The sequence below is a fragment of the Lontra canadensis genome, unplaced genomic scaffold, assembly GCF_010015895.1.
Source record: "Lontra canadensis isolate GAN:19392208 unplaced genomic scaffold, GSC_riverotter_1.0 scaffold56, whole genome shotgun sequence".
NCBI lineage: Eukaryota > Metazoa > Chordata > Mammalia > Carnivora > Mustelidae > Lontra > Lontra canadensis.
In genome coordinates, this window is record NW_022631050.1 from 9,736,745 (window position 1) to 9,761,538 (window position 24,794).

Genomic DNA, 24,794 nt, shown 5'->3' on the forward strand with positions numbered 1-24,794 from the left:
AAGATTGGCTGAGGGGAATGTGCCATTTTCTTCTCCTCCAGTGAAAGTCAGTGTTTCATCCTCCTCCTCGTCCCCTCATTCACCATTTCTCTTTTTCTTTCCTCCTCCTTAGAGAGCTCTGTCAAGATTTCATCAAGTACGAATTCAGAGGATATAATGTTGAAGTATGGTAGGTTGCCTGCATTTTCAGGCTTCCATAAACCAACTCTATTTATTTCTCTTTAGTTCCAGATTCCAACAATGTCTCACCCATCTTGGCTGCCACCCAAAAGCACTGGTGAGCCCCTCGGCCATGTGCCTGCGCGGATGGAGACCACCCATTCCTTTGGGACCCCCAGCATTTCAGTGTCCACACAACAACCACCCAAGAAGTTTGCACCGGTAGTTGCTCCAAAGCCGAAATACAACCCGTACAAGCACTCTGGAGGTGAAGGTAAGTGGAGGGCTTCAGAGTCGGGTGCCCAGAGTGTGGGAGAGTTCAGTGTGAGAAAAGTCATCTATCTGCACTATGCTGTGTCAGAAAAGGTAGCTCAGGAATTCAGTGTGCTTATAGTTACTAGACTGTCAAAGGTTGAAAACTATCTAGAAGCTATCAAGGCCAACCTTTCTTTTAGGGATAAAGAGAGTGAGACCTCTTAGGGGTTATATGGCTGTGGTTATACAGTGAGTTAGGGCCAGAGCCAGAACTAGAACCCTGATCTTTTCATTCATAGTTCAGTGCCCTTCTACTGTGTTTACCTTCCGCTCCATCCCATTGTCCTAGAGAGAGTGTCTGTCACCCGGTTGCACCTCCCCCTGGCTGTTGGACACGTGCCTCCACATGCTGCCAAGAAGTGGTCTGACGGGAAACCCTTAAGGAGTGAACCTCACAAGGCACCTGGAATTGTTAAGACTAAAATTGTTAAGACTCCCCTAGGCTGCTGTAGGATAAAGTTGTCTGGAGAGCTCAGTGAGATCTGCATTTGCTGAATGTGAGCGTAGCCGAGTTCCAGGGGTGGTGACAGCAGTATGTTCAATTTTCATCAAGCAGGAGTTGGACGAGCCATGGGAGCTCAGCATGTCAGGGGGTGCTCCTTCCGGCACCGAACGTCGTAGGCAGCACGAAGAGTGCCATACTTTTGGGTTGAAGAGCTTCTGTATTTTTACTGATCAATGTCAGCAGCTCAGCCCAATCCATGAAACAATGACTTGTAACTGACAACAGAGGAATGGTGAACTTCTGGGAGTGGAGAGCTGAGAGACAGTGAAAGGAGATTCAGCACCCTCTTTTTGTGTTTTCTCTCTTACCCCACCCCACTTCAAAACAATGACCTTACAGTCCCCTCGCTGTGATGTTTCTTATTGCTTCTCGGGTGACATGCGTGTGTTTCTTCTGGCAAGTTTTTGTGATACTGTTTTACACTCTGTGGTATAGTTCGGTCTTTCTCTTTTCCTCCCAGTCCTCTCCCTTCCCCCAGCAAATACATCACTCGTCCTTTGGTGTTATCATTAGAATCGAGTGACTTCGGGAGTCAGAAGCCTCTTCCAGATATCCAGCTTGTGTGAGGGGGGCTGGACGCTTAGGGAGGTGGTGGGGAAGTTGGGCATCAATGCGTACTCTTGAGCTGGGGCTGTGGATTTTTGGGTATCCTTTTTCCAGAGAGGGCAGCAACGAGACCATCAGAGAGCCACTCTGGAAAAACAGGAAGTGACACTCTGGGTGCTCTACTAATCTCCATGGCAGTGTCTTGAGTTTTATCGGTCTTGAAGGAGACTGCCTCTCCACAGTCAATCTAAGGCTTAGGGGAAGGGATTTTCTTTTTTCTTTAGTGGTGGTGCTTTAGTGGTTGCCAGACTGGGGCTAGGATTTGGAAGAGAACACCTCCTCACTAGGACAGTAAGGGATATATATATATATATATATATATATATATATATATATATATGTTTTCTCAACATTTTCCCTTATTTGCTTCCTTTTATTTTTTATTTTTATTTATTTATTTTTTATTTATTTTATTTTGCTAGGATTTGGAAGAGAATCCCTCCTCACTAGGACAGGAAGGGCCGTATATATATATATATGTTTTCTCAACATTTTCCCTTATTTGCTTCCTTTTTATTTTGTCCCCTAATTTTTTTTGGGAAACCGGAAATGGACTTCCCTCTCATATGAAAAGAATAAGGAGTAGGAAGTAAGCGTGTGAGGAAGGCTTCATTGTTTGACAGCCTCTACCTACCTCAGGGGTGGGGGGGCAGGTCCTATATGAAGTAGGCTAATACATGGCATATTTGAGGGAGGAGGAGCAAGCAGTCATCTCCCTTCAGACCCCTGCATTCTGAATGCTGTGAGTTGAATGGTGTGGCCCCTCGAGTGACTCTTGCTCTTGAGATGCTCTGCTCGCTTCACTGTGCTCTGTGAGGTTCGCTTACTGCCTCTCTACTTCTCTGGGGACACTGGCCACCTCTTCAGACCTCTGCCCCTCACAACCATTTGCTCTTTCACAACATCCCACCCTGACCCTTTTTGTTACCTGTCAACATCCTACGGGTGTTGCCCTCTCCAAAATGGCCAGACATGGCCTAGATCAGAGTTTATCATTTCCTTCTCTGGGTTTCCGTATACATTATATTCCTTGAGTCTCACAGTTATGTTTTTTGGTCATTCCTCTTGCTCTGTCACTGTTCAATGTATGGTCTCTGCAAAACGCTTTCTCATACAACCCTATGAGGTAAGTGTTTTTTCACATGGGAAATGGGAAATGGGAGTTGAGAGAGGAGAGGTGACCTTCTCTATGGTTTTGTGGCTCCTACATTTCTGAAGCAAGTCTGTTGTCCTCACCCAGGTGCTCTCCTGCTTGCCCTTCTCTTCCTGGCAGTTCTGGCTCCCAGGCCCCGTGTGATGGTGATACTTCCTTGTAAGAATGTAAGCTTTGTTTCCCCATTTAAGCAATAAGACATGGTTTCTCACTCGTCCTTATGTTCCTCTTGGCTCCTATTATGCTACTGTGTTTTTAGTAGGAATGATTGTGTATGGTCAAATGTATGTCTGTATGTTCTTCTGTATGTATATATTTGGATGGATGGCGGATGGCTGGATGGGTGAGTGCTCTGCTCAGTAATTCTTCTCTTGCAATAAACAGTTTGGAATATGGCATCCTCATTTGAAGCAACTCAGTCTCATTTAATTTCTGAAGTCTTGATTCTTTCTTGCAATTCTGCCAATCTCTCTCTCTCTTTTTTTAATATAACCTTTTTTGAATACGTGAAAGAAGAAATTTCCCTTGCATATATACATTTTAAAGATAAATATGGGGAAAGGTTCATGGATATTCAGACTTTGTTTTTAAATGAAGCTGCATCTCTTCATCTGCTCTGTATTATGACATGATATTGGTTGGAAGTGTGAGATTTGCTTTACTCTCTATTTAATTTAAGTGTTAGTGCGTTTTCTGTTACTCTAAACACTTACAATTTATGTTATTTTTTATTTATATTTTTATACATTTTTAAAGTTCATATCCGTTTTCCTTTTCCTTACCCCCACCCCCCTGAGGTCCATTTAGAATGCTCTGAACCCTTAGTAAAATCCCCAGACAGTAGGTAACACAGTTTTTACGCACAGGGTGAACTGAAGATGCCGGGGTCTTGTGCCCTAGCTCACCTGTTCTTTGCCTTTAGTACATACTCTACCTTAGTTTCTCGCCCCTAGAAACATTCACAGCTTAGTTCAGAGCCTGATGTCTAAGAAGCTTAACTGCAAAGACAGCAAGTTAGAATTAATAGAAAGCATACAGTCTCTCCTTTTCTGGTGGAAATGTGAGAAGTGCAGGGCACAGGGTAGAAGTTGTTTGCTCAGAGATGCACGGCCTGCTCAGGGCTGAACTCGGGTCACCTGTGTCTGAGTCCAGAGTTACACAGGACCTGGGACTATATTCTAGTGAGACTTCTTTCTCACTGTGCCATAACCTCTTCATCTACCTCGTAGAATTCTTATCACAATGTGCCTCCCAACGCACTTCCTTGTAAATGAGCCTGTGTCCTTGGAGACAGGTAGGCTTGGAGTTTGTGGAGGCAGGGGCTGCCTGACTCACTCCTTTGCTCCCAGGGACACGGACAGGATACCTACCACCTAGTAGGTTCTCTGCAATGTTGGGAATAATGGTTAAGCCGTAGCGATAAAAACCTGCCTATTCAGGCACAGATCCCGGCTTCACAGCTACCTGTTAGGTGTTAGGCTTTGTGTTTGAATTACTTTTATCCTCCTACTCCCCATTCCTTGAGCTTTTTAAGTCCAGGAGTGATGGAACCACTGCCACCTGGAAGTTTTCAATGCCATTTCTTACCTTCATGTTATGTCTACAGTGTCTGAGGTGAGCTTTCTCATTTTTGTATTCTGACTGAGAGTGGCTAAGTACCCACATGTTCTGCGCATCAGCTTATATTTATGGGATCCCATATGTCATGAGTTTTCTCTCTTTTTAAAAACAATATATGTATTTTTTTATTTAAGTGATCTTTATACCCAACGTGGGGCTCAAACTCAAAACCCCGAGATCAGGAGTCACAAGCTCTGCTGACTGAGTCAGCTGGGAGCCCAACTGTCATAAATTCCTTTTAAAAGGTATTCTGCTAATAACCTTTCTCTAAAGGGCTTTGTTGTTTTTCCTGTTTAGTTAGTTGCTCTTTAGGCCTTCAGATCCCCGTTTCTTGCTACTATTGTTCTCAAACTTTCTGGGGATCTTCTTTAATGACTTGTATCTAGCATCTCAGTCTTCTTTGAGTAACCCTGCATTTCTTTTTTTTAAGGACTTTATTTATTTATTTGACAGACAGAGATCACAAGTAGGCAGAGAGGCAGGCAGAGAGAGGAGGAGGAAACAGGCTCCCCGCTGAGCAGAGAGCCTGATGTGGGGCTCAATCCCAGGACCCTGAGATCATGACCTGAGCTGAAGGCAGAAGCTTAACCCACTGAGCCACCCAGGCGCCCCTAACCCTGCATTTCTAAATGCCTTCTTGTGTTTAATACATTAAGCTTATGAGCCCATATATATTTTTTATTATTTTGCCTGCTTACAAAGTTTATACTGTTAAATACCTGTGGTTGGGGTTTTTTGTTTGTTTGTTTGTTTGTTTTGTTTTGTTTTGTGGGATGTTTGTTATGTATGTATGATTTTTGTCTCATCATCCTCTATTTTTGGCTGATGAGGACAACAAGATAATTTTTTTTCTGGTCTTTAAGTACTTGCCAGTAATGTTCTGTATTCTGTAATATGGGTCTTCCCTCTTCTCCAGATTTGCAAAAACAAAACCAAACCAAAAACACAAAGCCTTAGACTTTGATGGCAAAACCAGGGTATAGATCTTTTTCTGTTCTTGGTAGATACGAAAGTAAGTGAACTTTCCCACTTTACTAATACATTATTCTCTTGAGATGGTTCTGAAATGTTCCTGTCATGACAGCTCTGGGAATTGGAAATATACAATCACATACACATGCATGCGCACGTGTGTGCGCACACACACACACACACACACAATCTTTTTTTTCTCTTTTCGTACTCTGGCTGAATGAGATATGATAATTATAATAGATTATCATGCAGAATCATTTGTAAATTTGTAAATTTGGGGTTGCCTTGTGAACTGAAATTTACTTTCTCCATTTTCTGAAGTTCCTTTGAGAAAGATTTTTTTATATGAAATTTTTGAAAAATTGACTGCCTAGGGTATGAAGTCAAGGGAACTCTTTCAGTAGAAGTCCTTTGTGTTTGTATAGCCCTTTATAGTTTCTCCTACACTTTCTCTTACATATTTGTCATCATTTCATTCTCCATAGGTGATTCCAACTCTATGAGTTACGTAGAACAGATGTTATTCCCATTTTGCTGAGTGGTAAACTACCAGAAGTGAAATAACTTATTCAGTAATGACCCTGTAGCTAGTAAAATAATAGAGCCAGCTTCTACTTTCCATGTCTATTGCTCTTACTCATGTTAAAGGGTTCTATTTATTGGAAATTGGGATAGATAGCTTCCTCTCCTCTAACTCCACTACTTTATTATTACATGATTTTTCTGGGATTGATTTCAAAATGGTTGCTCTTCTCACAAACTATTTCTACATATATTACCTTATATACTTCTAGATAATATACGTAAAACCTCTGCTTTCAAGCTTTGCCTACACTGGTTCACCTAGACTTGAAAAATCCAATCAGAGTAGGTGAAATGAATTCAATGAGAATCCTAAACCTGGAAATTTGTGACTAGATCTCCATGCTTTCTGCTCCACCAAGGTTATTCATCCATTTTGAGGAGGGGGGTATAGGTATAGGCAGTTTGCTAATCTGGAGTAGACGTAGTAGCTGAAACGAAATGCCTTCACCAACAATGGAATCCCCCATGGTGGAGATGACAGCCACTCTTCCTTCATTTCTGCTTTCGTGAGAGAACGGTTCTTCATGCATGAATCACAAAGTCTTTGTGAGCAGCAGAACTAGAAAAGAGTTTGAAGGTCAAGTGTTCTAGTTCTTCCATTTGTCAGATGGTGACAACTCAGAATAAGAGGGATGGGAATGGCTTCCCAAGTTAATCCAAGGGTTTAGGGCTGAACTGGGATCCAAGCCCGGGTTTCCCAAACGTGTACATTCCACTGCATCTGCATTGTTACATATTGGCTCCTAGGAATCCATGAGTCCCGGATTATTGATACTTGGTAGAGAAATAACTGTTAGTGATATGACACTGGTTTGGCTGGACATATCTACTTTCTCAACAGAAGCTAACATGTGAGGGAAACAGATAACCACCAGTGGCAATACAGTTAAATAACATAGCATGGACTTTCTCCACCATTTTTGTGTTTAAAAAGGCCAATTTGGTGCTGCTTCTTTTCTTATGGTTAGTAAACTTTCTTTTTTCTTTTTTTTTTTGGTGAAACTTAGAAGAGTAGGTGGCAGAAAATGTGGGAGGACTGATTGTGAACTCTGAACAATCATATCTAAATATTTAGACTCCTAGTTTGCTAGCTTGTCTCTGGAGTCCTGTAGTTTCTGTCCCCCACGGTGAAAGGTGAATCCGGCCTGCGACTTTGCAGGTACAAATGGCGGATGTCTTCTTTCCATAATCCTGACAGTCCCGTTAAGTTGCCAGCAACCACATGAGAACAGTTGCAGCTTCTTAGACGTTTGCTATAATTATGCATGGGTTGTCATGAGGACAGTCACAAAGTCATGGAAACATCAGGAGCTCTAATGACACTCGGGTTTGACTGGCATGCTCCTTTTCTGGTCCGGGGTAAGTGTGTTGAGCCTAATCTATCACTGTGGAGTGCTGTACATGAGTTTTAATTTTCAGAGCCTCACGGCGGAAAGAAAAGGACAAGCTGTTCATTCATTAAAGGGTCAGATAATAATTGTATTAATTTGATCTTCACATCACATCTTTCTGAAGGGAAAATAATTTGTAGTTCTGTGGGGAACGTTAGATTTGTACCAAATATTCACAGGCCTTATTGACGCACCAGAGAGCCAAGGTTCATGATGATTTGGGGGTTGGGGTATTCCCATTGGAGCCTCAGGTTCACCACCTGACCTTGATGATGACATTTTCCTTACTTTATAAAAGTAGCTGATGATGTTAATTACCTGACAAGATTGTTTGAGCATCAGATATAATGAGTATGAAAATGTTTTATAAACCAGAAAATACCTTACAACTTTAAGGAACTGCTATGGTGTGCTTATTCAACAGTTGTTTCCTTACAACAGATTTTTGTAGCAGGCTCTCTTCTAGGGGCTGAACGAATGGCAATGAACAAACCAGAGATTAATTCCTGCCCTCATGGAATGTGCTTCTTGCTATAATAAAAATAATTAACTGTTTTTATTCATTATAAGTAATATTGAAAAAAATAGCATTTATTTAATAAATGCATTTCATAATCTTATACATACTATACTAATTATCCTAAATTATAATACTAGTATTATAAGACTAATACATGCATAGTAATATGACTCTAATTATTAATAATAAAGGTATTACTATATACTGATAAAGATTATTAACTTCAAGTAGTGATGATGGGAATCACGGTACCTCATTATTACATTAATTATAAAATTCTAGAACCAGGATAAATCTTGCAAATTATCTCATGCAACCCTTCCGTTTCCTAGACGAGGATAGTTATTTCACTAATTTTCTGGGAGGTGTCAGGACTTTGCCCTAGGAGTGCTATAAATAACAAACAGAATTGGTGAATTGAAGGTAAGGGTGGTTTCCCCAGTTTTAGAGGCTCAGAGGTCAGGGGCCTTGTTCAATATTACAGAGCAGTCAGTGGTCCAGCTGAGCTTTGATCCTCTGGATCTCTTCCACAGTAACCACAGTTTTGTGTCACTGATGTGTTTTGGATGACTTGTTTAGAAGCTCCAGCAATATAATTCATTTATGTGTACAGAGTGGATTAGGTGTTTTAGAACAAAGAGAAGTTCATGGATTGTTAACAAAACCTCTTTTATTTTGTAACCTGTCAGCATAATTATCTGTGGAAGTAAATTCCTTAATAAGGTAGAGGACTTCCAAAATGATAAAAAATGCTATGTTCTGTAGTGAGGTGCTCTTTAATTTTCTTTATTTTTAAAGTCTATAAATATATAATATTATCATCACTCCATATTTTAAATCTAAACAAAGCTTAATTTCTTTTTCAAAAATAAAAGTAAATATAGAAATATAATAAAATATCACTACACAACTATTGGGATAACTAAAATAAAAAAAAAATGCTGGTAGTGATGTGAAGGGACTGGATCACTCATACATTAGACTGTGCTAAATGGTATGACCACTCTGTAAAACTTTTGGGCAGCTTTTCCCCCAACATCTATCAACCATATGATTCAGCAGTTGCACTCCTGGAAATTCAGTTCGGAGACGTGAAAAGTTACGTTCACCCAGAAACTTGTACCTGAAATGTTCATGGCAACTTTTTTTCATAATGACAAGATACTAAAAACAATCCAAATGTCCTTCACTGGGTAAATGTTTCAACAAACTCTGATACATCAAACAATGCAATAATGCTCTTTATCAATAAAAAAGAACGAACTGTTGATATGTGCGGCAACCTGGATTGACCTCAAGGATGTAATTCTTAATGAAAAAAGAAGTCAGTCTCAAAAGGTTACATATACTGTATGATTCCATTTATAAGACATTCTTGAGATGACAAAACTCTAGAGATGGAGAACAGATTCATGGTTGCTAGGGAACAGAAATGAGGGATGGAGTGGGGCAGGGAGTGGGTGTTCATACCAAGAAAAAGCAACAGGGAGTCTTCTCGTGTTGGTGGAACAGTTCTGTATCTTGGTTGTAGTGGTAGTTGCATTAATCCGTACATGAGATGAAATTGCATAGAACTGTACAGACACACAAGTGAATGCAGGTAAAAAAAAAATGGTGAAAACAGAGTAAGGGCTTGCTAACAATAAAACGGTAATGTCTGTTTCCTGGTTTCCATATTCTACTGTGTCAGAGGTTACCATTGAAAGAAGCTGGACACGTGGTACATGGGCATCTCAGCAGTTTTTACAACTTTCTATGAGTCTAAATTCCAAAATAAAAAGTTCAGTGACAAGAACTACATCATATATATGGATTTCTAAATGTTTTCTTCTCCTTCTTAAGTGCCATCATACATGGACAGCAAATTGCACCATACTTTAATGATTACTGTTATAATCTATGGCTTAAACCAGAGGTTTTCAAAGCTGACTAGTCTTCATAAAGACTTGGGGAACTTTTTTTTAAGATTTATTTATTTATTTGAGAGAGAGAGAGAGAAAAAGCGGAGGGAGGGGCAAAAGGGGAGGAGAGAGAATCTTCAAGCAGACTCCCTGCTGAGCCAGGAGCCCAACATGGTGGCTCAATTCCCGGACCCTGAGATCATGACCTGAGCCCAAACCAAGTGTCGGATGCTTAACCAACTGAGGCCCCCATGTGCCCCCGGGAACATTTTTTTTTTTTTTTTTAAGAAAAAACACACAAACCCTGGGGCTCATGTCACAACTACAGATTTAGAATTTCAAGGCATTGGCACCAAAACAAAACAAAACTCCCCAGAGAGTTCAGATTGAGGCTCAACTAAAGTTTGGAAACCATTCATTTATTTCAGTAACTCCAGGGAATGGTGTTTTAATGCCTGTTGAATCATTTTCAGGTCCTGTGGGTACACACTGTCTTCTTAGTTAATGACATGGCTTTTGAAGTCTTAAGTATCTTTTATCATGTGAACAATGGAGAGGTTCAGGGACTCAAATCATTCTTCACCTTGCTGTGCTTTTCCCTCTGTGCTTTCATTATAACGGAGTTTTCTGCATATGTTGTCTCAAGGAATTTTAATTGGGACCCAAAAACAGAAGAAAGAAGATTTAAAAAAATTTTTTTTCTTCTAGAATGCTTTAGCAATGCCCAGGCTTCTGCACTATGGAGTGCTTGGTATTGTGTTATTTCAGGTAGCGATGCCTGAAACCTCATCCGATTTTGGGTCATGATAGGCCTATGTTAATCATCTATAAATGGGTTCATTATGGATATTATAAAAATAAATCTGACACCTGAGCCTTTGGGCAAATATACCATATAAGGAAATCATATCCTAGAAAAATGGTTGACCCTAGGAGCTGCAAAAGAGAAAAAAAAAATCACAGTATTATATTTTTATCATTTTTTCTTAAATTTATTGTAGCTGGAGACTGGAAGGCTAAGCACAGCTCCAGGACAGAAGAGTACAGGTCCCTGAGATGTGACACCTTAAGCTTTCTAGCACTTTGACCACCTGTATTCTCCATTGCTGTCTCTTCTTTGCTTTATATGTTGCTGATCTCAAAGAGAGTAGATGGCTCATTACACAGGATAGACCTAGAATAGGCACCATATCTCCATAAAGTTCTGTAAACTAAGTGCCGTAAAAGAATAGCAAGGATATGTTGTAGGAGAGAGCTTCACCGAGGAGGGGCCATTTGAGCGGGGTTTTGGAGAATGGGTGAGTTGTGTGCCACGTAGTAAAGGGTGGTGAACAGCAAGCAAAGGAAATAACATGCAAAAGCTGAGAAGGATACCCATTCTCATCCTTGTAATTTTGGCAGCCTTTTGCTGATGTCTTTAAGCAGTTAATCTGGTCTTCTGGAAGTCCCTTTTGTAGTAGGAGCCAAGAAACTTCATCCTGAGTAGACTGAGATTCTAGCATGCTCTAAAACATAGCTGTAGGAATAGCTCCAGGAAGTTGAGTAGCCAAGAGGAGGAAGCACCAATTAAAAAAAGGAAACTGACCTTATCACACCGTGGGCAAGAAGCCTCTGCCTGGTCCTGGCAGGAAAGACATGCCATTTCCACCAAGTGTCTATCATGGTTGAGAATGAAATATATCTGTATAGATAGATGATGAGACAGACAAGAAGAATAAAGAGAGCACTCCCCAAATTAGGTCAGACCAGCCTTATTTACCTAGGCAAACAAATGTGTGAAGTGAGGAAACTTGAAATCTTTTTGTTGTTATGTGTTTCTTTCTTACTTATCTGCATTTTGGATGATCCTGAGAAAACAGGAAGCGATGAAAGAAGGACTTTATTATGAAATATTCATTACAATTTGCCACTTTAAATATGTGTGTGTGTGTGTGTGTGTGTGTGTGTGTGTGCCTGTGTGTGAATGGATTTAAATTCCTTTCCCACGTAATATTGTGTTCAGTCACCACCATATGTTGTTAACATTATTATGGTTCCTACATTATTATAGTTCCTAAAGGCAAATGAAAAATCTAAGATTCAGAGGACCCACAAGCGAGGCTTATAAATGTAGAAGCCACATGTTACCAAATTTTAAATCTTTGCCTTAAGTGAAATATTACTAATATACATAACCACTGTGTAATAGTCATTGATTATTACTACTACAAAACAATTTCTTTGGCAGAACATTGTCATAAGGATGGGAAAAACTTTTTTGTAGGTTTATTAGCCTATTTCATCTGAAAGCTACTCTGCTTTACTATTAACCTAATTTTTTAGCTGCACTGTAAAAGGTAGGTATCATCACTCTCAATCTCCAGAGAATATAATACAAACAACCAGCATAAGGCAAAGCTGGGATTTGAAACCTTGTCTCCTAATTCCACATATAGAACTTTTCCTTAGCACTACACTGCAGCTAGTGTTAATGCTATTCGTATTTTGTATTAAAAGAAGAAAGACTTACGACTGTAATTTTCCCCAATCATTACCATTCACAGCTGTTAGAAATTTGAATTTGTCGAAATAACATGCAAAAATTACCTGTGCATGGGTGTGTATAGGATAACATATGGAAGTATAAAACAGCCAAAGTAATCTCAAGAAGTCATTACTAAGAAGACATTTCAGAGAGCTTTTGAATAACCCTTTGAAAGCTCCATTAATTCAGGTGAATTATGTCATCTTCCCTAAACTTGTTAGATATCACTAGTAGTCTTATTGGCATTAAAATGAAATTTAAATCACATTTAAATTTGCTGGTTTTGTTATTGATAGATGTATATGTCAGATATGTAACAGCTATTTGGTAGCTATTTGATATCTGATATATGACATATTAGATATGTAGCTATTTGGAGCTTATTGAGTGCTTCCTTTGTTAAAATTATTTACTAGGAAAGATGGCGAATACATGATGTATATCTGGAAATATTGCCATTTGACCTTGGAGTGTCCTACATGCCCATTTCATATGGTCCCCGGTAATGGCTTTTACTTTGTCGCACCTCACCTTCTGCATTTATTCTGGTTCCTCCAGCAGGGACACTTTTGGAACACTTAATGGCATTTTATTGAATGGGGCTCTGTAAGTGATCAGAAAAGAGTACAAACACATCCTCGTCCTTCAGTGGGTTATATTTGTATTAGAAACTTGACATATGGAGAGGACAAGTTAACTAACAGTAAAGAGCTATAAATTCTGTGAAGTGGCCCTCTGGCTATTTTCTTGGAGGACTTGGAAAGAAGAGTTCACTTGGAGGCAGGACAGGGCTGGAAGGCTGCTAGAGGAAAGACTCACTACAGGCAGTGCTGAAGTGTGGAGACTCCAGCATCAGATAGACCTGGGTTTAAGTTTGAGTTTACCTCTAATTAGCTAGGAACATGGGCTACTTAGGTTAAGTAGCTACTTAAGGTCTCTCAATTTATTCTTACTTTAAAAAAATGTATGTATCTTTAAAAAATACGTATCTCAACGAGTTGTTTTCAAAAATCCAGTGAATGTGTTGACAGAATATTGTACAAAATAATAGCTAACCCAACAGAAGCCGCCATTGTTACTGCCACTGTTATTAAAATTAAAGCATGAATATTAGATCTGGGAGTCATAATCCGTAGTTTTTCACCCATAGATTTTTAAAAATCATTATTGTCCAAATGTAACTCTTGCTGGCTGTTTTTGAAAATAAACTTCGTTTTCAGGGCACTTGGGTGGTGCAGTTGTCTAAGCGTTGGACTCTTGATTTTGGCTCAGGTCATGGTCTCAAGTTCATGAAATCGAGCCCTGCTTTGGGCTTTGCATTCAGCGTGCAGTGCTTGGGATTCTCCCCCCTCTCCCCCACTGCTCACGTTCTTTCGCTCTTACATAAATTAATTAAAAAAAGAGACAATAACCTTACTTTATCCTTTTTTGTTCTATAAAGATTTATTAGGATTGGCTTGTCTTAATTTGTCCCCACTAGAATGATGATGTTTTGGTATGTCCTATTTTGAATTTGTAGAGCAAGTTTCTCAGAGACTTTACTTGAAGTGTGCTGTTAAAAAAAAAAAATCATATTTGTTGTCTCTTTAAGAAGGAACATTTTTATTATTGCACTATCATTGTAGATAATAATGTCAACATAATACAAAGCAAAATATTTAAACTAGTGGTTTTTATTAAATTTTAAAATCTTTTGTTTTCCAAAATATCAAATGATGCAGAAAGAGCTTAGAGATGGTATTAATTATATTATCAGAGAAAAAAATAATTAGGAATTAATTAGGAATTCCTTAGTTAGGAATTTTTATCTTGGGTCCAATTCATCTCTGGGATTTATACTTGGGATTTCACCAGTCTCCTGAAGTTGTATTTGTACTTGGTCCATGTATATGTCTTTTTCAGGGAAGGGGTCCATATGTCCTCAGACCCTCAAAGAGATGCTAACTCACTCATTAAGAAAGATAACACCCCTTGCCTAAGAGGTCACCAGTGTCTCATGCCAGTCATATTGGTGCTGCTTAAATAAGAGCCAAATTTCCATTTTTCTCTTGCCAGAGTTAAGAGGCACTGTGTGAAGAGAGAGCTGAGTATTTCATGGTGGTGATGATGGTGTTTCTAATAATTATACCAGAAAATAAATGCTTATACAATACAATGTATACCATGTATGCAATTATATCATGTTATATGATTTTTATATACCTTCATACCATATATATTTGCACATCTCCTCTGGGTACTGCAAATGCCAGGTGTGGTATGGGGATGGCTGAGGCTGAGTTCTTTCCCCCGAGAGGGATGCAGAGCAGGGACAGTGACCCGGAGGCTGGGACAGTGACCCGATTTGGTAGCTGGGGAGGTCAGATCTCTGTGATGAGATTGCTTGTACCTGGTCTCACAGGTAGAGAGGAGATTCAAGAATACTTCTTCTGAACCCAAATCAGGTTCTTTATATGGCAGCATGTTTTCTGTTACTTAGCATAGAACTATTCACCCATACATTTTTACTTATTTCTCTTATATGTGAATTTCAAATGTCGTATTTGTTCTGCTTCCATTATTGCAGTTTTGAATGATGATTCATTCGTGCAGTGGCCTATTTTAGTGAACCACAATAGCTTGGGTAGAAAGGAAAAAAAAAAAAGATTCAACATACTCAGGAATGGAAAGCAGCCATCTTTTTATAGCTAAAATTGCAAACATCTGGCAATTACTCTATTCTACCTCCCTTCAAAAAAGAAGACTCGTCCCTTCAACTGGAGCCCGCCACTGTGTCTAATCAAGGCAGCTATGTGAGCCTCAAGGAGCAATAGGTTTTGATGCAAGGAGGCCATTGCCTAACCCAGTTGGCCATAGTCTCTTTGGAAAGTACACTATTTAATGCTCCCCATATGGTACTGTATTATGTAATGATAATAATGGTAATATGGCAATTAATGGCTGCAGAGAATCCCCTTTTGCTTTTCTGCCCTGGCTAATTTGTGGTGGCTCTGATGGCAGCTTTCATATTTTGCAAGTTAACCGTTCAGGTCAACTTTGCCTCTCTCCACTCTCTGAAGCTTTTTGTACTCATGGACAGAAGGGTCAGCTACATAAGTCCAACCAACAATTACCCACTTGACTTTATTCTTATAAACTGCTCTATTAAAATGTTGAAGGAACAAATCAATTTCTTTCTCAAGCTTGACAGTGATCTTTGAGTCAAAAAGCGATGTGACATGGTTATGGTCCCTTAGTACCCCACCCTGATTTCTTAGTGAGATAATTGTTTGTGAAACTCATTCTTCCCTCACTGGCAAAAGTCAACTCTGTTGGCAGGGGAAGTGAGAATGGCTGGTGGTTTGCAATAAGGGCTGAGAATCAGAACTTCTGCATTTTTCTCTTGGGGCTAATGCCAGCTTTCACTCTGGCCTTGACCAATGCATTTACCTTTCTATTCCCCATTTACCTTTCTCTTCCTCTAGGCCACTGAAGGGTAGAGGTGGACCCTCCTTTCTCAGGTTCTGCCAGCCTTACTATTGTTCTCATTTGTTGTGGGGAATCTTGGTCAATAATCCTCAGTAATTTTGAAGGAACAGAAAAGCTATAGTAGGAAAAAAAAATAAACAAAACAATGTTCAAAAGCATGGTGATATTAAAAAACAACCTCAAGTACTAAAAATAGGCTGTTTTCTAGTGTTAGCATATTATGGTACTTGGAAATCATAGACATTCAGTGGGCGCCCTGAGCTTATTTAATATGCCTGTCTCTTGCTTTTTTGCCTTTTGTAGTACTTTGTTCAGTACCAAAGCCACAGCTTTTCCCTTGCTAGAAGAATTTTGCTAAGTGGTCTCTCCTGCCAGTCTTCCCAAAATCCTGGTGAATTTTCTAAACACCTCATTAACCTGAGTATAACTTTGGTAGAGGTAAGACTGTAACTAGGAATTTTCTGGTTAAAGAAAGAAAGAATGAATGAATGAATGAATGGATGAAGAATGAATATATGAATGAATGAATAAATGAAAGAAAAAGAAAAAAATACTCCTAACAACCTAAAATCCATCTCTTACTCAATACAATTATTCCACGCAGAGCCATAGTGATCTCTGGAATCTCTCAAAATGGTGGATGTCCCCTTTTCTCTGTCTCCATCCAGTGTGTTCTTGATAGTTCTAGCCTTTCTTCCTCATGAGCACATTGTAGTCCTTGTACTTGTTTTTTACGAACTAGTGTTGTAGCTCGTTTGCTCTTCTCCTTGAAGACCTTGCTTGTGTGGAAAAGGGTATGCCAGTGTGCTTTCCCCTTTGCTTTAGTCTGCACACTTCCTAGAATGTAGCCAGTGCCCTATTGTGGGGGCCACCATCCCTTGACGGTTCTCTACCCTCACTATACTAAACGGTCACCTGGCACCTCCAAAAATTACCAAGACTTGGGCATCACTCTCAGATATTCTAATGGAATTGGTCTGGGACTGGCACCATTTTGGGGAAACACTTCTCAACTTCAGGAACTACTGAGGTAGGCCAGTCTCTTACCTGATACTGATCATCTGATACCCCATCTTTCCCAGGGTGTCCCTCCAGCTTTCCTTGGATATTTCTAGTGCAGGAAACTGAAATTCCCTCTTATGCCTTTGGACAGCTCTGATGTGTTTTGAAAGTTTACTTTGATTTGAAATCTGACTTCAGAAAATGCGACCATATCTTTGAGTTTTACACCTTTATAATCTCTTGCCACAGAGTTTACTTAGTACTTAAAGCTATAAGCATCTGCCCTCCAAGAAAAACAATAATAACAGAAAAACAACTTTTGGTCACACCTCCTTGATTGTGACCCAGTCCTCATTAGATGGGACCTCCCCCTTTACCACTTTTGCATTATAAATCTCTGGGAAAGGAATAGGGAAGAGCAAAGGGACAAACCAAACAAGGACTTACTCTGGTGAGGTAATGTCAGACAGAGTTACCTTGTCAACTAGACAGTTTGGCTTTGTGAACAGGAACTCTGTGCTGGTCAGCATTAAATTCACAATGTCTAACACGGTCCAGGCACAGAGGAAGCATTTAATGAATACTTATTGAATAAATGAGAGTTAAAAAGTTGATTAAGGTGGCTCAGTTCAGATTAAATAAACAGAAACTGATGGTTTCAAACATTTATCTATTTGTGGTGGGGGGAGAAAGAGAAAGAGAGAGAAAATGTGTGCGGGGGAAGGGGGACAGAGGGAGAGTGAGAATGCTTAAGCAGACTCCTCTTTAAGCCCACAGCTCGATCCAAGGCTTGATCCCAGGACCCTGAGATCATGACCTGAGCTGAAATCAAGAGTCAGACACTTAACCAACTGAGCCATCCAGGCGTCCCCCCCCCAAAAAAAAAAACCCTGATATTTTAAATGTAATAATACTTTACATATAGTGGCAAAATTCCCTTTTGCAGAGGGAGTAAAGCTTAAAATATCTACTCACAAATTTAATAAGAGATATGAGGGTTCTATATCCAAACAACACCGGCAAACCTAAAATAACAGCTCTCAAGCTCCCTGTAGGGACATAGCCTTCGTAGCAATCCCCTGGTTCAGATACGTCCTCTTAGGCAGTCTTATGTTTGCTTTAGCTTGGATATCCAGTGGAGGTGGGAAGAGATTTAATTTATAGTGTCACTTGCATTACCTTTAGATTAGAAGGGTATTTCCCCGTACTTATGTGGAACCTGCTGCCCCTCAAATCTATTTTTGGTCCTAGTTCTGCCATTCAAGCTTGTAATACCTTCCTGATGAGCCCTTCATGCTTTTAAGATCGTGATAGCTCTCTCTTCTCCTTCTCCTCCCTTCCTTCAAGCTGGACAGTTCCACTGCAGTGTTTGTAAAACTTTAAAAAATATTTTTTTTAAAAAATTGAGATCTAATTGGCATATAGCATCATGTTAGTTTTAGGTGTACAACAGAACGGTTTGATGTATGTTTCTACTGCGAAATGATCAGCAGAGCAAGTTTAGTTACTATCCATCCATTCATCACTCTGTGTAGGTACACTGTTTTCTCTTTTTTTCTTGTGAGGAGAACTTTTTTTTTCTTTTTTTAAAGATTTTATTTATTTATTTGACAGAAAGATCACAAATAGGCAGAGAGGCAGGCAGAGAGAGAGAGGGGGAAGCAGGCTCCCTGCTGAGCAGAGAGCCCAACGTGGGGCTTGATCCCAGGACCCTGAGATCATGACCTGAGCCGACGGCAGAGGCTTTAACCTGCTGAGCCACCCAGGCGCCCCATGAGGAGAACTTTTAAGATCTAATCTCTTAGTAAATGTCAGATGTCCAATACTGTATTATTGACTGTGTTCGCTATGCTATACATTACAACCCCAGGACTTATGTATCTTGTAACTGGAAGTTTGTACTTTCTACCAGTTTTAATAATTTGTATCCAGCCTATCCTGGGAAGTCTCCACTGTTGGGAGCCAGAACTGAACGTGAAGCCATTGAATGCAGATGGAGAATGACAAAATTCTCCCAAGAGGATCCCTTGTCTTCAACAAAGATGCGAGTACCAAGAATTGCCATTATGATTGATGGCACAGTCAGACTCACTTGTAGCACCGTTCTATTGGAATAAAATACTGATATGTATATGTATATTGACTAATTTATGTAGGTATATATGACATATATATGTACTAATACTGTGGTATTTTCATGGTGACCTTTAAAAAAATCATGTGTATATTTCTTAAAAATAGGATTTTTCCTTTACTATACATGGAAAAGAATACAGGGTCTTGGAAGGTAGTAAGGCCACAAATGAATTAAGATCATTCCTGTGATTCCATGAAGTAGTCTGAGGAGGACAAATAGCACTTACAGTTGGAGAAATAGAGTTCTTGGAATCCGAGCAAATCTAAATTTTGAGTGAACCAATTGGAATAGCTAGAGTGCGGGATAACCGGTCCTAAGAGCAAAACTATGGATATTAAGAAAATTATCACAATCACCTGTATATTCTCAGCAACGGCTCTTCCTGGTGTACCTTGCTCATGGGTTTAAGTTGTTTTGTAGCTCCTTAATCTTTATACTTACTTCCTTTTTTTTTTTAAGGTTTTATTTATTTATTAGAGAGAGAGGATGAGAGAGAGGAGGGGCAGAGGGAGAAGCAGACTCCCTGCTCAGCAGGGAGCCCGATGCGGGACTCGATCCCAGGACTTGGAGTCATGACCTGAGCTGAAGGCAGATGCTTAACCGACTCAGCCACCCAGGCGCCCCTCTTTTTTTCTTAAGAAGGATAATCTGCTACTTTTCTTCTGCTTGTGCCAATGATTTATTTGGGTATCACAGGCACACGCTACCCTACCTGAGTACAGTGTGCCTCAGGCATAGACTCATTGGAAAAGTGAGCAAAAAGCTCTTCACACTTTCCCTGTACAGTTCAGGTGATGAAGTGGCAGCAAGTTGTTCCACAGTTATACTCCTCTTTGTCACTTATGAGTCCCTATGTTTGGTCACAAGGTAAAGAACATACAGAGTTAGAGAGGCAGGTGATTCAATATTCATAGACATCTGGAGAGGAAGCACTGACGAGATCATCTCCTAGACACTTCTAAATATCTTTCTGTGCCAAGCTGAGAAGGCACAGGCATGATTCAAAGCCAAGTTCAATAAAATTGAAAGCCCTCATGATCTCAGGGTCCTGGGATCGAGACCCGCATCAGGCTCTCTGCTCAGCAGTGAGCCTGTTTCCTCCTCTCTCTGCCTGCCTCTCTGCCTACTTGTGATCTCTCTCTCTCTCTGTCAAATAAATAAATAAAATCTTTAAAAAAATAAAAATAAAATTGAAAGTCCTTTTATACCAGCACTCGTGACTTTGAGTCCTCCCCCCATTCCAGTTTAGATGTTTTTGGGTATAGATTTTATTTATCGTGGCCTTTTTCTTTCAATTAATTGAACCCTGTCAACCATAATTAAGGTTTTTTTTTTTTTCAGATTTTTTTTTTTTTTTAAATTCCAAGTGATTTTATTGTTTTGGAGGGCTTCAGCTGTATTTCTCTTTAAAGATTGGGTTACTTGAGGCATTGTGTTTTTGTTAGAGGTGAATCTATACTATTCCGAGGTACTTTATCTCATGTATTTTGCTTTCTCCTGGATATAGCCCAGATAAAAATTAACCTGTATGAAAACATTGTCCATTCTACACTGAAATTGTCATTGGGAATTACCTCTTATCCTGGAAAACAGTATTGTTCCAAGGTTGAGAAAGGAGACATCTTAGGACCTGTGCCCATATTAGGGGCTGCCAAGGAATTTTTCTTCTCTGGAACAACGGCCAGGACACTTGTTGCTAATAGACCAGGGTATTAACTGGGCATTTTGCTGGAAATAGAGGAAGGACAAAGCTAGAGCCATAAAGGGAATTTCAGGGCAAAAACCTTATAGTTAGAAGCTGGGCACTATGCTTGAAGTGCCCTTCAAACATCCTGTTTTCAGAAATAAACCCAACTGTCATAGCAACTGTTATTTTTTCCCCAGACTGAGTATAAAGAACCATGATTCCTAGTTAGTAGCTAGGATCTATTGCAAAGTTTGACTTTGTTCTGAATACAAGCTCAGAACTGTGTATGGAAACTCCACTGAAATGGGAGAACAAAAGGACCTACTAGAATAAAGGTAATTTTACCTAGGCCACACTGAAAGGAGGTGGCAGCCAGTCAAGAAGGCAATCAATCAGCACACGTGATACAAGCCAACCGGATGGAAGTGTGTCCACGGGAAAGATGCTTTTGCGGCATGTTATGGCTTACGCATATCACCGAACCACCCTGGGTTGGGTTCCTCAATTGTAAAACAATGAGATTGAACAATATTGTCTCTTCACTTCCTTCCTTCTCTAAAATTATATGAAAGTATGATTCAGCTACCAAAATTGCATAAAATTGGTTACTCCTGAAGGGCATGGGCTAAAATTGTTCCCATGGAATATTATAAATTTAGTTAGGCTGTGAAATGGGCCATCGGCGCTCCATTTCTGTATGTCTTCAGTGTGTTCCTCTGTCACCTCCGTGCCCTCTTGGCTCTCTCATTGTAGGCTAATATCCTCAAATGTCCTTTTCCGTACACCACAGCGAAGTAAAAATTGATGTTCTTAAGTACATACAGTCTGTGAGGGAGCTAACATTTTATTTGTTCCAACTATATGCTAGGTATCTGATAAATCATCTTTATAACATCATTTGAAATTTGCTACAAATATTTCCCGTGTTCAAATAGTAAAATTGAGGCTCAGGGAAATTATTAGTAACTGGCCTGATGTCCTGTGGCTAATCATTAACAAATCTTCGCTTTGAATCCAGCCATCTCTAAATCCAAATTTCATAATCTCATTGTGTTTCTGTTTTATATGTTGACTCACAGACTGTATATGGGAAATATCCATTAGATGTGTACCCACTGAGATTTGCCTTCATCTGTATGACTATCTGTCTTATCTCCCTCTCTCTCTCTATCCCTCAGTCAGAAAGAGAAATCTGTATTCTTGATAGTATGCCAAGTGGAACCTTGCTAGAAGGACTTCCATTTTTAGTATAAATCAGAAGCTTAAGCTGAAGGCATGAAGTTCTAATGATAAAATTCTAGGTATCACTTATGGGGGATCTGGGGGGCATGATGTCTTTGGACATATGCCATAGATGATATGTGAACTTGGCCTTGTGTTAAGAAAAGTGTTAAAAGTTTTCCAGGTTAACCTTGTGGTGGGAGGAGGGTAAAATATATACATGAATGAATGTCTGGCTGGCTTCCTGAATCTTCCAGGTAGTGTGACAGAGATATAAACTAGGGCCCATACACTGGCTAAAGATCCTGAACCTTTTGTTACTTTCTTACATTTACTAACAACAACAACAACAACAATAACAACAAAATCCTGGTCTGCTGGGGCACCTGGGTGGCTTAGTTGGTTGGGTGTCAGCCTTCGGCTCAGGTAGTGATCATGGGTCCTGGGATTGAGCCCCATGTTTGGCTTCCTGGTCAGTGGGGAGTCTGTTTCTCCCTCCCCCTCTGCCTGCTTGTGCTCTCTCTCTCTCTTTCTCTCTCAAATAAATAAATAAAATCTGAAATAAAAATTCCTGGTCAGTTTTGAGGGCATCAAAACCTTTAAAAAGGAGGATGTATTTATTATCCTTTTGCTGAAATGTGTGCATGGGGGGGTGGGTAGAAGCCTCAAGGGATGGGAAGAAGACCTTAATCTGGACACTAATCATTTATTTATTCAACAAACATCTATGCCAAGAGCTATGTTGAATTAGAGATAAACAACGTGTGTACTTTACTTTGGCGGTGTATGCTTGAGAAAGAATGGTAAACTGGAAGACCCTGGCTAGGAAGCCTTTTTAGCAGCCTTTTCCATCCTTATCCAAGCTGAGATTAACTCACAACTTTTTTTTTTTTTTTTGTCTTTTTATTACCTGTGAAATACACACACACACACACACACACACACACACACACACATTACAGAGATGGCATGAAAGCTTTGTTGAAATGCATTTCAGTGTGAATATTGGCCTCCGTGATGGTGGATATAGTTCATCTGTCACGACCACCATTGTAAAGGAAGCTGGGAGAATCCTTAGACCCTTCTTAAAAAAGGACTTGGGAAATCTTGGTCTGATGGCTATGAGAGGGTTAAGAGAGCCCGTCGTTTTGTAACCAGGCCCAGTGATCTTGTGTGAGCCATGTCGGGGTGTTGCCTGCGTGCTGTCTTTGCTGATCACAGTAATCGGGTCATAAGAGAAAGAGAAGTAATAAAGTGTCTCTTAGCAACCAACCCCAGGAGAAAGAGAAAATTACTCAAACCCGGCCATCCAGCCAGGGAAGTGGAAAGAAAAAATATTCTGAAGGTCTGTTGAAAGTGCCCAGGGCCATGAGTCCTATGTGGCATCGCCTATAGGCTGGCCTGGGTCTCTTCTTATAATGAAGGAAAGAAAGAAAAAGAAATAAGTGAACGAACAAAACCCCTTTAAAATGGAAACTTTTCTTTGCCTTCCTTCCTCTCTCTCTCGGTAATTTTTTTTTTTTTTTTTTTTTTTTTTTTTTTTTTTTTAAATTTACAAAGAGGGGGAAAGAGGCAAAGGGTGGGCAGAGACCAAAGTAACCTTGTTCCCTATACGGGACTCCATAGTCCTAAGCGTGAGTAGACGTCTGGAAGGGAGGTGGTGGCTCTTCATTGGGCCTAGTATTTTCAGTTGAGATCTGGGTTGCCCTTCCAAGAAAGAGGAATGCAAAATCTAGAGGTGCTCTTATTAGTTGTAGAAGACCTGATTTTGCCCGCCCTTCTTGTTACCTATGTGGCAGTCAGCTCTGTAGCTACTAATATTTATTGCTACAGACTTTGGTCTGGGGTAGTAGCTCTCTAACTTATTTTGAGACAAGTGGAAGTAAGAAATAAATTTTACATTGATCATTACACACGTGCACGCATGCACACACGTCCATATATATAAAAATATGAAAGAAAATGTCACTTACCAGTGTAGGCTCTCACTTGACGTGATGCATGCTGATGTTTTCTGTTCTGCTTCAGTTTTCAAAAATACTTTTGGAGGTCCAGTAAATTGATTTTATGACCTTTTAACGAGCTGCTTTATACAGTTTGAAAAGTGCCAGGCTAGGGTCAGCACTTGCCTTCCACTTTAATTTTATCAAAATGTTGCCAGACAGCAAGTTCAGCCCTGGTGAAGAGCCCTTGGCCAACATTGTGATGTTCAGAGTAACGGTTATTTAAGCTAATATTTCCTTGTTGTCTGTTAGGTTGATGTATCCAGAGATCCTAGCTTGAAGTTTAGGGAAATAAAATGAGTCAACTCTTGGACTTTCAGCAATTTAGAAAGGTACTATATTGAGGCCAAGAAGCACCGGGCTGAACTCAAGCAACTTAGTTCTACTTGGACACATCCTTTTCTCACCTGGAGCCCCTTGTTCAATGAGATTGAATTCGATAATGCCATAAAGTCCTTTGCAGTGTCATATCTGGAATTTATAGCTGGAAAGGGTCCCACAAATCATCCAATCGAATTCTCTTTTTCCAAGATTTAGTCCTAGGGAAAGAACATGGATAGATTTCCCTGTGTCCTTTGAGACTTGTGTTAGAAAGAAATGTTCACAAGAGACTGAATCCTGGTTCCTCACTTCAAATACCCCAGTTTAGTATGGGAGCAAAGACATGTACACAACAAAGTTCCCGATGAGGTGCAATTTGTTAAACACTGCACTTAGGGTAGAATTAAAATATAAAGATCAGAGGAATGTATAATTTAATGTGACTGAAAAGATGAAGGCTGAAGGCTACACTAGCATAGGGGAAGGGAGCTTTTGCGCTTGACTTCGAGGGAAGGGAAAGATTCACACATGGAGAGGTCGATGATGGTAGATCATTTTAGGCAGATGACACTTTGTAAGTCATGGGAGAGGGGAGACTTAATTGCCTCCTCTGGGTTATTTTTTGACTTCCCTGAACTCATCAAAGTTGATGAGTTGGGTTTTTTTCCCCCCATCACGAAATTTTCTATATCTTAAGGGAC

At 39.9% G+C, this 24,794-nt stretch overlaps 1 protein-coding gene across 2 annotated transcripts in view; it reads left to right on the forward strand.

Annotated features, from left to right (window-relative positions):
* The first annotated feature begins 220 nt into the window (after positions 1 to 220).
* LPP (LIM domain containing preferred translocation partner in lipoma) overlaps positions 221 to 24,794 on the forward strand; it is a 431,103-nt gene continuing 406,529 nt past the window's right edge. For both annotated transcript variants that reach the window (XM_032875624.1, XM_032875625.1), the window contains exon 1: positions 221 to 433. In XM_032875624.1, coding sequence (XP_032731515.1) covers positions 241 to 433 — 193 coding nt within the window. In that variant the 5' untranslated portion in view covers positions 221 to 240. The remainder of the gene's footprint in view (positions 434 to 24,794) is intronic.